At 52.1% G+C, this 12632-nt stretch overlaps 1 protein-coding gene and 1 long non-coding RNA gene across 9 annotated transcripts in view; one reads left to right on the top strand and one right to left on the bottom strand.

Moving 5' to 3' along the window:
- LOC135050278 (integumentary mucin C.1-like) overlaps positions 1–1356 on the bottom strand; it is a 545228-nt gene extending 543872 nt beyond the window's left edge. For 5 of the 7 annotated variants that reach the window (XM_063956670.1, XM_063956668.1, XM_063956674.1 and 2 more), the window contains exons 1-2: positions 1080–1355; positions 545–694 (exon numbers count right to left, since the gene is read on the bottom strand). In XM_063956670.1, the coding sequence (XP_063812740.1) occupies positions 545–694; positions 1080–1275 (346 nt within the window). In that variant the 5' untranslated portion in view covers positions 1276–1355. Of the gene's footprint in view, positions 1–544; positions 695–1079 lie in introns of all 7 variants that reach the window. The other 2 variants (XM_063956666.1, XM_063956671.1) reach the window with 1 other exon arrangement.
- Positions 1357–8494: 7138 nt separating this feature from the next.
- Positions 8495–12632, top strand: part of LOC134987956 (uncharacterized) — a 30483-nt gene continuing 26345 nt past the window's right edge. For both annotated transcript variants that reach the window (XR_010193507.1, XR_010193501.1), the window contains exons 1-2: positions 8495–8587; positions 10678–10793. This is a non-coding gene — a long non-coding RNA (uncharacterized LOC134987956). The remainder of the gene's footprint in view (positions 8588–10677; positions 10794–12632) is intronic.

Raw genomic sequence — 12632 nt, 5'->3', positions numbered from 1 at the left:
TTTACACTCATACCAGATTTCCATTCCAACCAGCCAGTGTTGGACAGTTGGTTTGCCAGATAATTAGTGCACACCCAGCTTTACTGATGGATCTATGTACCTGGGAGGCTTTATCACCCATGTACCTCATGACTGAAGATTCCAGTAATTTATTATAGGATACTGTTTAAGTTGGATACACTAATATTTTCTGTCCAATCTGGCTGTTTGGAACAAAAGGCTGTCAATATGTGGGAGCAAATGACAATCAACTATTTGCTTCTAGAGTCCAGAAAACATACAATAAAGGTAGTTCAGATAAATTGGGCAAATGAAACTGACTCAACCAATTTATCTGAAAGACCATTTTTGTAGGTTTTCCAATGTTTGGGAGAAAATGGTCAAATGACATTTACTCCCATAAATTACCAGATTTGTTTCAACTAGAAAATATTGGACAGATAATCTGTAAGTGTGTAGGGCACTTCTGTGTGTATCCAGCTTAAGAGGTGTGAGCGTCATATAACTATAATGACTTGTGAGTAATTATACAGCAGCTCCATACCTTGTGACTTCGAGTAGAAACACCAGTTAACGCCAGGAATGCTGGAGTCAAAGCAACAATTCCTCTCCTTACATTCCATAGCACTTATTGTGGGGTAGCCGCAATCCCTTCTGTTGTACAGTTCCACATTACATTGTTTCTTGTCACTTGCTGTTGCAGGAAGGAAACAACCAGAAATTACAACAGCTTAAGGTTTCTTTTAAATAAAATGGGGCAATTTAGCTCCTTTTGTCAACTGGTCATTTGGGTTCAGCGGTGTTAAAAATCAAAGTATAGTTTTTTTTTTTTTGGTGTTTTTTTTTTTTTTTTTTTAGGAGCAGTTAATCAAACAGTTAAGCAAACTTTGAACAGCGGATAGCAAGAAATTTCCACTTCACCATTGACATTTTCTTATATATGGTCAGACCATGGCTAAGAATAAGGGATACACAAGCAAAACTCTTAGAGCTATGGGCATAACTCAGGTTTGTGCACCATCAAATCTGTAATCATCACACTACATGCTCCCACTCTACCACTGCACTCTATACTCTACCTGTGCTTTTGGGGTAAAAACACCAGTTACCCCCAGGAACATTTGAATTAAAGCAGCAGCCTCTGGAATAGCATTCCTTAGCACTTATTCCAGGAAATCCACAATCTTCACGCTCTGTGATGTCCACATTGCATTGTGGTTTACCTGGATGGAACAGAGCACACAGTACCAGGACATAGGAAATATTACAATGCATGATAACAAAGCTGGAAGCTCCACTGCAAGGCCTCTAACCCTGTACAGTGCCAAACACATAGGGACTAATTCAGATCTGACTACAGCAGCAAATTTATTAGCCAATGGGCAAAACCATGTGCACTGCTGGGGGGCAGATATAACATGTGCAGAGAGAGTTAGATTTGGGTGGGGTGTGTTCAAACTGAAATCTAAATTGCAGAGTAAAAATAAGGCAGCCAGTATTTACCCTGCATAGAAACACTCAACCCACCCAAATCTTTCTGCAAATGTTATATCTGCCCCCCCCCCTGCAGTGCACATGGTTTTTCCCCATTAGCTAACAAGCTTGCTGCATCCAGAAGTTACAGCAGCTTAATGTTTCTTTTATCTGAAGGTTCTGCAACTCAAATTACTTTAGTGTATAACTGTAATAATAACAGTTACAGGGATAAGTCCACATATTGTAGGTAGATTTATTGTTAGTGGTTAAATGCCCAAATTAAACCATAAGGCATAGTTCACAAATGCTGTCATTGCAGTCCAGGTTTTAAGGATATCATGCTTGAGCACAGGTGAAGTAATTAGTACTTTGGTCAATGTGAATTAACCATCTGGACTTAAGCATGGTTATCCTTAAAACCTGGGGGTATATTTACTAAAGTTAAATTTTGGATGATTTCAGACTGATTTAAGAACAATCTTAATCGATGTTGGGCTTCCAGGTTGAAAACAACACACATTTACTAACATTTAAAAATGTATATAAAAGATCATCTATTCGTAAATGTTTGTTTTAATCTTGGAACTTCCCAACATCGATTAAGATCTTGATCTGAAATTAACCAACATCGACCAAAAAGACCAAAATCTACCTTTAGTAAATATACCCCCTGGACTGCAGTGACGTGCGGTGGGGTGAGGCAGTTGAGGCCTTTCCTGTCATATTTACGTTTGTGCATGAGTTTTGACTGCGTAAAGTATATGAAAAATACAAAGAATATGTTTGAAATATCTTCTTTGTTTTATTATAATCATTTTTATAGCCAAATCTCCGGAGTAAAAAGCCTATGGCAGGTGAGGCGCCTATCTTTTCCACAAATCTCTGATCAAAACTCACCAAATTTCCAGGAGTTTATACTGCTGCACCTGTGTATAATGCCCAGATGTATGTTTTGGCTCATATATTGCATGTAAATCTGGCTCTGGTGCTAGCCAGTGCCTCCTGAGCCATTTGGCTCACCGCATGTCCCTGCTGGACTGTAACAAGACTCTGCCCTAAGAGGCTGATTCTGAGTTTGGAGCAAAGAAAAAAAGCTACTAACTTTGTATATGGAACAAACCATGTTGCACTGCTTGGGGGGTCATTAAGGTGCGGACGCAAAGTGGCGGTTGTACGCATATCGATCAATGTTTTCACACTGCACATCAGTGGTGCAAGTAGAAATATTTTCTTATGGGTACTGAGTGATGAAAAATGGGTGTGGTCATGTGTTGTGATGGGGCGTGACCACATGCTGCTAGTGGGAGTGGCTACATGACACTAGCGGTGTGGCCACATGACACAGCCCCTTTTTGGGGGGATTCTGGAGACAAGGCTAAAAATATATAGTAATGCCTCCAGTATAATAGAAATATATAGTAATGCCTCCAGTATAATAGAAATATATAGTGATACTTCCAGTATAATAGAAATATATAGTGATACCTCCAGTATAATAGAAATATATAGTAACTAGGTGCTTCATCGCGCCCTACGGGTGCTCTTCACACCGTCGCAAGGGGCTACGCCCCCTTAACCCTTGCATGCCTTTCTGGGGTTTAATATTTGTATTATATGGAGTATTACCTGCATTCCTTTGTTAGTGGTTAAATATTGCACAATGAAAGGGCGTGCGATGGTGAAGGAGGCACAGCCCCTTGCGACGGCGTGAACAGCACCTGCAGGGCACGATGTACAGAATGTAGCGGGTGCGGGGGGGACTGCGGATGGTGTATGTAGATGCTGCGGGTGGAGAGGGGGGCAGAAGTGGGGGTGGGGCCCGGATGGGGAAGGTTCGGGAGGTACTGCGGGTGGGGGAGAGGCAGAGGAGTGGGGGATGCAGATGGGGGAGGGGTCCGGAGGCACTGCAGGTGGGGGAGGGGCAGGGGTGCCACAGGTGGGAGAGGGGCAGGTGTGGGGATGCTGTGGATGGGTGAAGGGTTCCGGAGGTGCTGTGGGATGGGAAGGGATGGGAGTGCCGGGGGTGGGGTAGGGGACCGCAGGCACCATGGGTAGGGTAGGGGCAGGTACGGGTGGTGCGGTGGATGGGAAAGGAGGTCCGGAGGTGCTGCAGGTGGTGGAGGGGCAGGTGCGGGGGTGCCATTGGTGGGGGAGGGGTGGGTGAGGGGGGGACCGTGGTTGGAGGAGGGTGTCTGCAGATGCTGCGGGTGGAGGGGGGCTGGTGTGGGGGGGAGACATATAAGGGGGGTGAATGGTGGAGGGGGCCTGGAGGTGCTGTGGGTGGTGAAGGGGCGGAGGAGTGGGAGCCGCGGGTGGTGTAGGGGGTCTGGAGGCACAGCATGTGGGGGAGGGGTGGAGTGCCGCATGTGGTGGAGGGGAAGGTGCGGAGGTGTGATGCATTGGGGAGAGGTCTGGAGGCGCTGCGGGTACTGTACATGCCATAAAAGGTAGTTGGAGGGTATGCAGTAACAGGGCCAGGACAGGGGTGACAGGGTCAGAACAGGGTTGACGGGGCCAGGACAGGAGTGACGGTGCCAGGACAGGGGTGACGGTGCCAGGACAGGGGTGACAGGGCCAGGACAGGGGCGACTGGGCCAGAACAGAAATGACAGGGACAGGATAGGGGTGACAGGGCCAGGGTAGGGGCGGCAGGACCAGGACAGGGGTGACGGGGCCAGTATAGGGTTGACAGGGCAAGCACAGGGGTAACAGGGCCAGGATAGGGGTAACCGGGCCAGGATAAGGGTGACAGGGCCAGGATAAGGGTGAAAGGGCCAGGATAAGGGTGGCAGGGCAAGGCCAGGGGTGACAGGGACATGACAGAACACAGGGCACGGGAGAGATTGGTATTAGGGACAAAACAGTGGTGACAGACAGATGTGTCTTACCGGAGTCACTGCTGCTGGCTGCTGCTGTTCCACTCCAACCTGTTGGGATCTGCTGCTGCTGGAGACTTGGCATGGTTGATTCTCTCAGGCTGGAGTCCTGCTTCCTCTGCCCGTCCGCATCCCTCCCCCCCTCCTCAGTCACACACCGCAGACCTCGCGCAGCTGCCGGGCACTGTGGTAAGGTGAGACTGGAAATGACTGGTTAGCCCCCAGGAGATGCTGCGGCTGGAGGGAGGAGGGGGTCATAGCATGCAGCTTGGATTTCTGTAGCGCTACCCGCCAGCTAAAGTGTGTGAATGAGCTGGGCGCACCTCACTGCGGGTGGCAGCGCTGCAGCTAGCGGTGGGGTTGCCGGGGCTGGAGATAACAGAGGCAGTACGGAACCTGCACAGCGGCAGGTGCCCCACAAAACTGCAGCTAAGAAGCGTGGAGTGTGCTAGAAAGTGACGCTCCTCCGCGCCAGAGAGACCCTGCTGAGTATGCCGATGTGGGGGGTCAAGCACACAGTGAGCCGGTGCCCGTCTGTCTGTATGACATACCCCTCACCCACCCCCATACCTCCCAAATGTCCCGATTTTCGCGGGACAGTCCCATTTTTTGGGGTCTGTCCCGCTGTCCCACCCACGGGTCGCAGTGTCCCGCGGTGGGGGGGCAGTTGGAAAGCTCCTGTACTCGTTGTTCTGCTTAGCAGAGCAGCGGTGAATAGTGGAGACAGAGGGAGAGGGGGCATCAGGGGGTACGGATTAAGGGGGGGTTCCAGCAGCAGAGCCGGATTAGGGAGGGGGGGGGGCAGGGGGTACGTACCGTTGGCCCCACAGTTTTAGGGGGCCCCCCGGCTCGAGTAGCTCTGTCCCATCTCAGAAGCTCCCCCGTCCTACCAGCAACAGCGGCAGCATTGTGCTACAGTCAGCACACGCTGCTGTGTATTGGCAGGTCTGTGGTGTTACAGGGAGGCAGCAGTCTCCCTGCTTTCTTCTGCCTGTGCGGATGTGTAGGGGGGAGCGACCACCCCCTCTGGATTTAGCCCTAGCTGAGGGGCCAAAATCCCATTTAAAAAATAAAAATAAAAATCGGAATTTGCATAAGGGGGCGTGGCCGCGCGTCCCGCGATTAGGCCACGCCCCTAACCCCACAGCAGGCACAGCAATGAGATAGGGCTCCCCTGTCTCAAGTGCCCTGGGCCCCCCGGACTCATAATCAGCCCCTGGGGGCATGGTAGATGCTAGAATCAAGTGGGCTAAGGGACCTTTTCCGTAAGGGGGAGGAGTTACTACGCAAGGGGGAGGAGCTAGGCCAGCGGGATAGTTCCTCTACTATCCACGCCACCAACTATTACCTTTAGTAATTAGGTGGTGAGCGAAGCGGAGCGGAGCGAGCCACCGTGCCCGAAGCGTGGCGAGCGAAGCGAGCCCGCGAGGGTACTTTTCGGGTACCCTGTTCGCCCGTAGCTCCTCCCCCTGGTGACGTAGCTCCTCCCCTCAATACGTCACAAGGTCCCTTCAGCCCCTCCGATATAGAACCAACCCTGGGGGCATGCCAGCAGCTCACAGAGCGCTGGGCATGCCCCCTCACTGACGAAAACGGGGCAATCCCGTGAAGCCACGCCCCCTTTTTGCCGAGTGGGTGTGTGTGTGTGTGTGTCCCTCCTTCTGCCTGAAGACAGCTCCTGCAGAAAGCTGGGAGGTATGCACCCCTGCCTGTGCCATGCCCATACTATCTGCTTCTGCTCCTAGTCTCCTGTAGATTTGGCCAGATCTGTGACTCATTTGACTAACTCCGCCCAGTCTTGTGACTCCGCCCAGCGTTAGCAAATGAATCACAAAGTCACAGAATAGGGCTATTATATAGGAGATACCTCCAGTATAATAGAAATATATAGTAATGCCCACAATTTAATAACAATATAGAGTATTGCCTCCATTATAACAGGAAAATACAGCCACGGTCGCACTTACAGTAACCCTGACAAAGTGGGAGGAGCAGTCATGCTGCCAAGCACCATGGTCTTGTTGCTTTGTGGCACATTATAATTGTGGCAATGGCAAAGTGTGTGGCAGGTGGTACTGAGTACCCGCTGCCAAATTCTTAAGGGTACTCCGTACCCGAGCGTACCCGCATACTTGCACCACTGCTGCACATGTATATAAGACATAGGGCCTAATTCAGGTTGGATCGCAATATGCATTCCAACCGTAATAACTATGAAGAGGATGCGGGTGCATGCGTAGGGCCCATTCTGCGCATGCGCCAGCATTTTCTGCAGGCAACCCACAGAAAATGCGAATGCCTCGGCGTGTCAATCAGGCAGAGGTGTTCGCAGGGCGGCGTGTGGCAATGCTCCGTTTCCAAGATGGAGCGTTGCGGGGGTGGCAACAGAGAAACGGGGGCAGCGCCAGTCAAATGGTGGGCATGATGGGATGTGATTGGTGTGGCTGCGTGGCGCAGCAGGAGGCTACCTAATTTTTTGTGATCATGCTAAAATTGTGGTGTGACTTAAATTTCAGCGTGGCCAATGGGTGGTTGGCTGATAGCATGCTGGGCGGCCTTGCCCTGTGATGGGCGGCCCACAGCATGCGATCCAAATTCTGCTACTTAGGAGAATGTGTAATCCTTACTGAATCAGGTCCATAATGCGTATGTGCAGCGAGTGATTCGTGAGTGCATTCACAGTAAGATTTTAGTGGCAAAGTGAGTGACAGGAAGTCAGTGTTTGGGGATGGTAATGGGGAGTGGTCATGTGACTGCAGACGTGTCATGGCCGTTCACATGGCGTTTTCTGGTTGTGCATATACAGTATTGGCAGCTGCGATAACACTTACTACTGGAGAGGGCTATGCTTCCCGGAAGGGCAGCTCAGCCTGTGTGTCTCTGAGGTACTTAAGCTCTGCATTGTGACCCGATGTGTGACAATCCACTCTATGGGGGTAATTCTGAGTTGATCGCAGCAGGATTTTTGTTAGGAGTTGGGCAAAACCATGTACAGTGCAGGGGAGGCAGATGTAACATGTGCAAAGAGAGTTAGATTTGGGTGTGGTGTGTTCAATCTGCAATCTAATTTGCAGTGTAAAAATAAAGCAGCCAGTATTTACCCTGCACAGAAACAAAATAACCCACCCAAATCTAACTCTTTCTGCACATGTTATATCTGCCCCCCCCCCCCCTGCAGTGCACATGGTTTTGCCCAACTGCTAACAAAAATCCTGCTGCGATCAACTTGGAATTACCCCCTATAATTCAATTGCAAGTGGGAAATTTAAAAACGTGTTATAGTGATTTATCACTATAACAAGTCATTGATTGATGAAATATACTGTATTTCACTATTTACTCTCTATTTTCCGTCCCCATATACTGTATGTAGACATTTGCCAGACGGGAGGATAAGGAAATCCAGAAATCCCAGTTGGAAGGTGGAAACTGTCTCTTTCAAGAGGTTCACATAAAACAAACTAGGACCATAAAGGGACACATTTTACCTAAGAGTGATCCATTTTCGGAGATATTGTCTGGATTACCCCTGATGTGGTGTTTGTATCTTTATCCTTAATATGAGGGTGTAATACTGTCATTGGACCAGGCCCGGCGCTACCCACTCAGCTAAGGGATGCAATTCAGGGAGGTGCCAGGGTGGAAAGGCGCTCTCTCTGCTTTGCATCCCTGCTGCGCCGCCTGTCAGTGTCTCTTCTGTTGCTGCCATCTGCTCCTCCTGTCACACTGGCAGGCAGTGGTGCCGGACTTGAATCCTCCTCCACCCTCCCCTGTTACAGCGGCACATCAGTTTTAATCTGAAAAAGGTGTGGATCTACGTTGCACCAAGAGGGCGGAGCTATATGAGACCCAGAGGCGTAACTAAGGGGGGTCGAGCAGGGCATGTGCCCTGGGCGCTGTGGCAGGCCTAGCAGAAGGGGGCGCCGCCGACCAGGGCACCGTACCTGCTCGCCCGCCCCTGCATCCATTAACGTGCTGCTGCTGCTGCTGCCGGGAGCCTGCTGTATGAGAACGAGGAGCAGCAGCAGCTCAGCAGCAGCAGAGAGTAACATGTGACAGTGGGGTCAGAGGAGCATGTGCTGAGCCCAGATTGGTGGAGCCCAGCACATGCTCATCTGACCCGAGCAGGGGGCGGGGCTACATCGGGATCTTCTGCAGCTCTGCTGCTCCTCTCCTGGGGCCTGGCTGGCAGTGGAAGAGGAGGGAGGAGCTGCTGGAGGCTGCAATTCATCAAGGTGAGGGCACCTCAGTGTGTGTGTGTGTGTGTCCCTGAGTATCTCCATTCCCCCCCCCCATCAGCAGTGTGTGTGTGTCTACATGTCCCCCTCCCCACACCAGAGTGTCTCTATGCCCCCCTACCCCCCATCAGCAGTGTGTGTGTCTCCGTGCCCCCCTGCTCCCCTACCCTCCATCAGCAGTGTGTGTGTCTCCATGCCCCCTACCCCCCATCAGCAGTCTCTGTGTGTCTCCATGCCCCCCTGCTCCCCTACCCTCCATCAGCAGTGTGTGTGTGTGTGTCCATGCCCCCCTGCTCCCCTACCCTCCATCAGCAGTGTGTGTGTGTCTCCATGCCCCCCTGCTCCCCTACCCTCCATCAGCAGTGTGTGTGTGTCTCCATGCCCCCTACCCTCCATCAGCAGTGTGTGTGTGTCTCCATGCCCCCTACCCCCCCATCTGCAGTCTGTATGTGTCTCCATGCCCCCCTGCTCCCCTACCCTCCATCAGCAGTGTGTGTGTGTCTCCATGCCCCCTACCCCCCATCAGCAGTCTGTGTGTGTCTCCATGCCCCCCTGCTCCCCTACCCTCCATCAGCAGTGTGTGTGTGTCTCCATGCCCCCTACCCCCCATCAGCAGTCTGTGTGGGTCTCCATGCCCCCTACCCCCCAGCAGCAGTGTGTGTGTGTCTCCATGCCCCCTACCCCCCATCAGCAGTGTGTATGTGTCTCCATGCCCCCCCACCCCCCATCAGCAGTGTGTGTGTGTGTGTGTGTGTGTGTGTGTGTGTGTCTCCATGCCCCTACCCCCCATCAGCAGTGTATGTGTGTCTCCATGCCCCCCTGCTCCCCTACCCTCCATCAGCAGTGTGTGTGTGTCTCCATGCCCCCTACTCCCCATCAGCAGTGTGTGTGTCTCCAAGCCCCCTACCCCCCATCAGCAGTGTGTATGTGTCTCCAAGCCCCCCACCCCCCATCAGCAGTGTGTGTGTGTGTGTGTGTGTGTGTGTGTGTGTGTGTGTGTCTCCATGTCCCTACCCCCCATCAGCAGTGTGTGTGTGTCTCCATGCTCCCTAGCTCCCCTACCATCTATCAGCAGTGTGTGTGTGTCTCCATGCCCCCTACCCCCCATCAGCCGTGTGTATGTCTCCATGCCCCCTACCCCCCATCAGCAGTGTGTGTGTGTCTCCATGCCCCCCTCCCCCCATCAGCAGTGTGTGTCTCCATGCCCCCCCATCAGCAGTGTGTGTGTGTGTGTGTGTGTGTGTGTGTGTGTGTGTGTGTGTATGTGTGGTTCTCCATACCACCCCCCATCAGCAGTGTGTGTCTCCATGCCCCCCCAACAGCAGTGTGTGTCTCCATGCCCCCTCCCCGCCAGCAGTGTGTCTCCATGCCCCCTCCCCGCCAGCAGTGTGTCTCCATACCCCCTCCCCACCAGCAGTGTGTCTCCATACCCCCTCCCCGCCAGCAGTGTGTCTCCATGCCCCTTCCCTGCCAGCAGTGTGAGTATCTCCATTGAACATCACAGGGGTGTTCGTCTACCGCATTGCGATGTTAATCGCATATGTTAGCATCGCTGCGGTAGGCGGCGATTGGTGGCAATGTATGTTAATACATCCCACCCTCTCTGTCAGAATGCAAGCACAGGGTGCTCAGGTGCGGTGAAGTCTCCCTGAAAGCAGCAGCATGGGCTCCCAGCGCATGGAACACACACAGAGACACAGAGTGCGAAAGCGTGTGCTGAATGACGAAGCAGTGGGAGGTGATGGTGTGCTGAATGATGATGCAGGGGGAGGTGATGGTGTGCTAAGTGACGACACAGGGGGAGGTGATGGTGTGCTGAGTGACGACGCAGGGGGAGGTGATGGTGTGCTGAGTGACGATGCAGGGGGACGTGATTGTGTGCTGAGTGTTGACGCAGGGGGAGGTGATGGTGTGGCTGAGAGATGATGCAGGGGGTGGTGATGGTGTGACTGAGAGATGACACGAGAGGGAGATGATGGTGTGGCTGAGAGACGCAGGGGGCAGGATGTAGCACAGGGGACAGTATGTGAGTCTTGTTGAACCACTGTTGCATGATACTGACCTTGTTAATATTCCTACACAAACAGGCATCTTCCGGACGATCGGATCTCCTACATGAATAGTGAATACCGACTTAAGACGCCATCTGCCTCAGAGGATACAGTTCTTCAGAGGTTCCATATTGTGAGAAACCATCATACAGGTAAGGTGCATGTTTAATTGAAAAGAATGTTCCCAGTGTGACGTGAAACAGGTGGCGTGTCATGTTTTCACGTCCCATTTTCGGTTACCACGCCCCTTCTGGTATGTGACCACGCTCATTTTTTCCCAGCGCGTGCCTGCGGCCCGCGCACACAAATTGTCGCTTTGTTTCTAAGGCCTTTCTTTCTTTCCTTTTTTTTTTTTTAGGTGGTCCTTTTTTTTCTAGGTGCTAGTGTGTGTGTGTGTGTGTGTGTGTGTGTGTGTGTGTGTGTGGGGGGGGGGGGGGGGGTTGGGGGGCGCCAATCCTAACCTTGCCCTGGGCTCCAAAAACCCTAGTTACGCCTCTGATGAGACCTAAGGGCGCAGAGCTACACGGACCAGTCTGACTCTGCTACAGATCCAGGATTCCTACCTGCCAACCAGCCAGATAGGTAAGTGGATGGAAGGAGACTCCCTAAATCTCCCAGCAGCTCCTCAGCTTCCTCTCTTCACTCCTTTATGTGTTGCCCCACCCCCAGGTCTCCTGCAGCTCCTCCTCCCCTGCTTCCACTAGCCAGAGCTTCCCCAGCTGCTCCTACCCACCCCATGTGTGCCTCTTTCCCATGTGCCTCTACTCTTACCCATCCCATGTGTGCATCTTTCCCATGTGACTCTACTCTTACCCATCCCATGTGTGCATCTTTCCCATGTGCCTCTGCTCCTACCCACCCCATGTGTGCCTCTTTCCCATGTGCCTCTACTCTTACCCATCCATGTGTGCATCTTTCCCATGTAACTCTACTCTTACCCACCACATGTGTGCCTCTTTCCCATGTGCCTCTACTCTTACCTATCCCATGTGTGCATCTTTCCCATGTGCCTCTGCTCCTACCCACCCCATGTGTGCCTCTTTCCCATGTGCCTCTACTCTTACCCATCCATGTGTGCATCTTTCCCATGTGACTCTACTCTTACCCACCACATGTGTGCCTCTTTCCCATGTGCCTCTACTCTTACCCATCCCATGTGTGCCTCTTTCCCATGTGCCTCTACTCTTACCCATCCCATGTGTGCCTCTTTCCCATGTGACTCTACTCTTACCCATCCCATGTGTGCATCTTTCCCATGTGACTCTACTCTTACCCATCCCATGTGTGCATCTTTCCCATGTGCCTCTGCTCCTACCCACCCCATGTGTGCCTCTTTCCCATGTGCCTCTGCTCTTACCCATCCCATGTGTGCGTCTTTCCCATGTGACTCTACTCTTACCCATCCCATGTGTGCGTCTTTCCCATGTGCCTCTGCTCCTACCCACCCCATGTGTGCCTCTTTCCCATGTGCCTCTGCTCTTACCCATCCCATGTGTGCATCTTTCCCGTGTGCCTCTGCTCCTACCCACCACATGTGTGCCTCTTTCCCATTTGCCTCTGCTCCTACCCATCCCATGTGTGCATCTTTCCCATGTGCCTCTGCTCCTACCCACCACATGTGTGCCTCTTTCCCATGTGCCTCTGCTCCTACCCAGCCCATGTGTGCCTCTTTCTCTATATCCCTATTTGTGCCTTTGCTCCTACCCACCTCATGTGTGCCTCTTCCTTTATATCCCTATGTTTGGCTCAGCTCCTACCCACCTATATCAACTATGTTTCTGCCCCTCCCCCTTCTATGCCTCAGTCCTCTTTCGGTTATAGCTAAAATCAAGTTGGAGAAAGGAACACTGACGCCACCACGGGGAAGATCCATACCCGAACAAGGTACCCAAAATGTACCCTTGCGCGCTCACATCACTCACCACGCTTAGGGCTAATTGGCTCACTCCGCTCGCCACCGGATTGCTAAAGGTAGTAGTCGGTGTTGTGTA

Source organism: Pseudophryne corroboree, chromosome 2 (genome assembly GCF_028390025.1).
Source record: "Pseudophryne corroboree isolate aPseCor3 chromosome 2, aPseCor3.hap2, whole genome shotgun sequence".
Lineage (NCBI taxonomy): Eukaryota > Metazoa > Chordata > Amphibia > Anura > Myobatrachidae > Pseudophryne > Pseudophryne corroboree.
The sequence above is the reverse complement of the archived record's forward strand: the minus strand, read 5'-3'. Positions and strand labels throughout refer to the sequence as shown.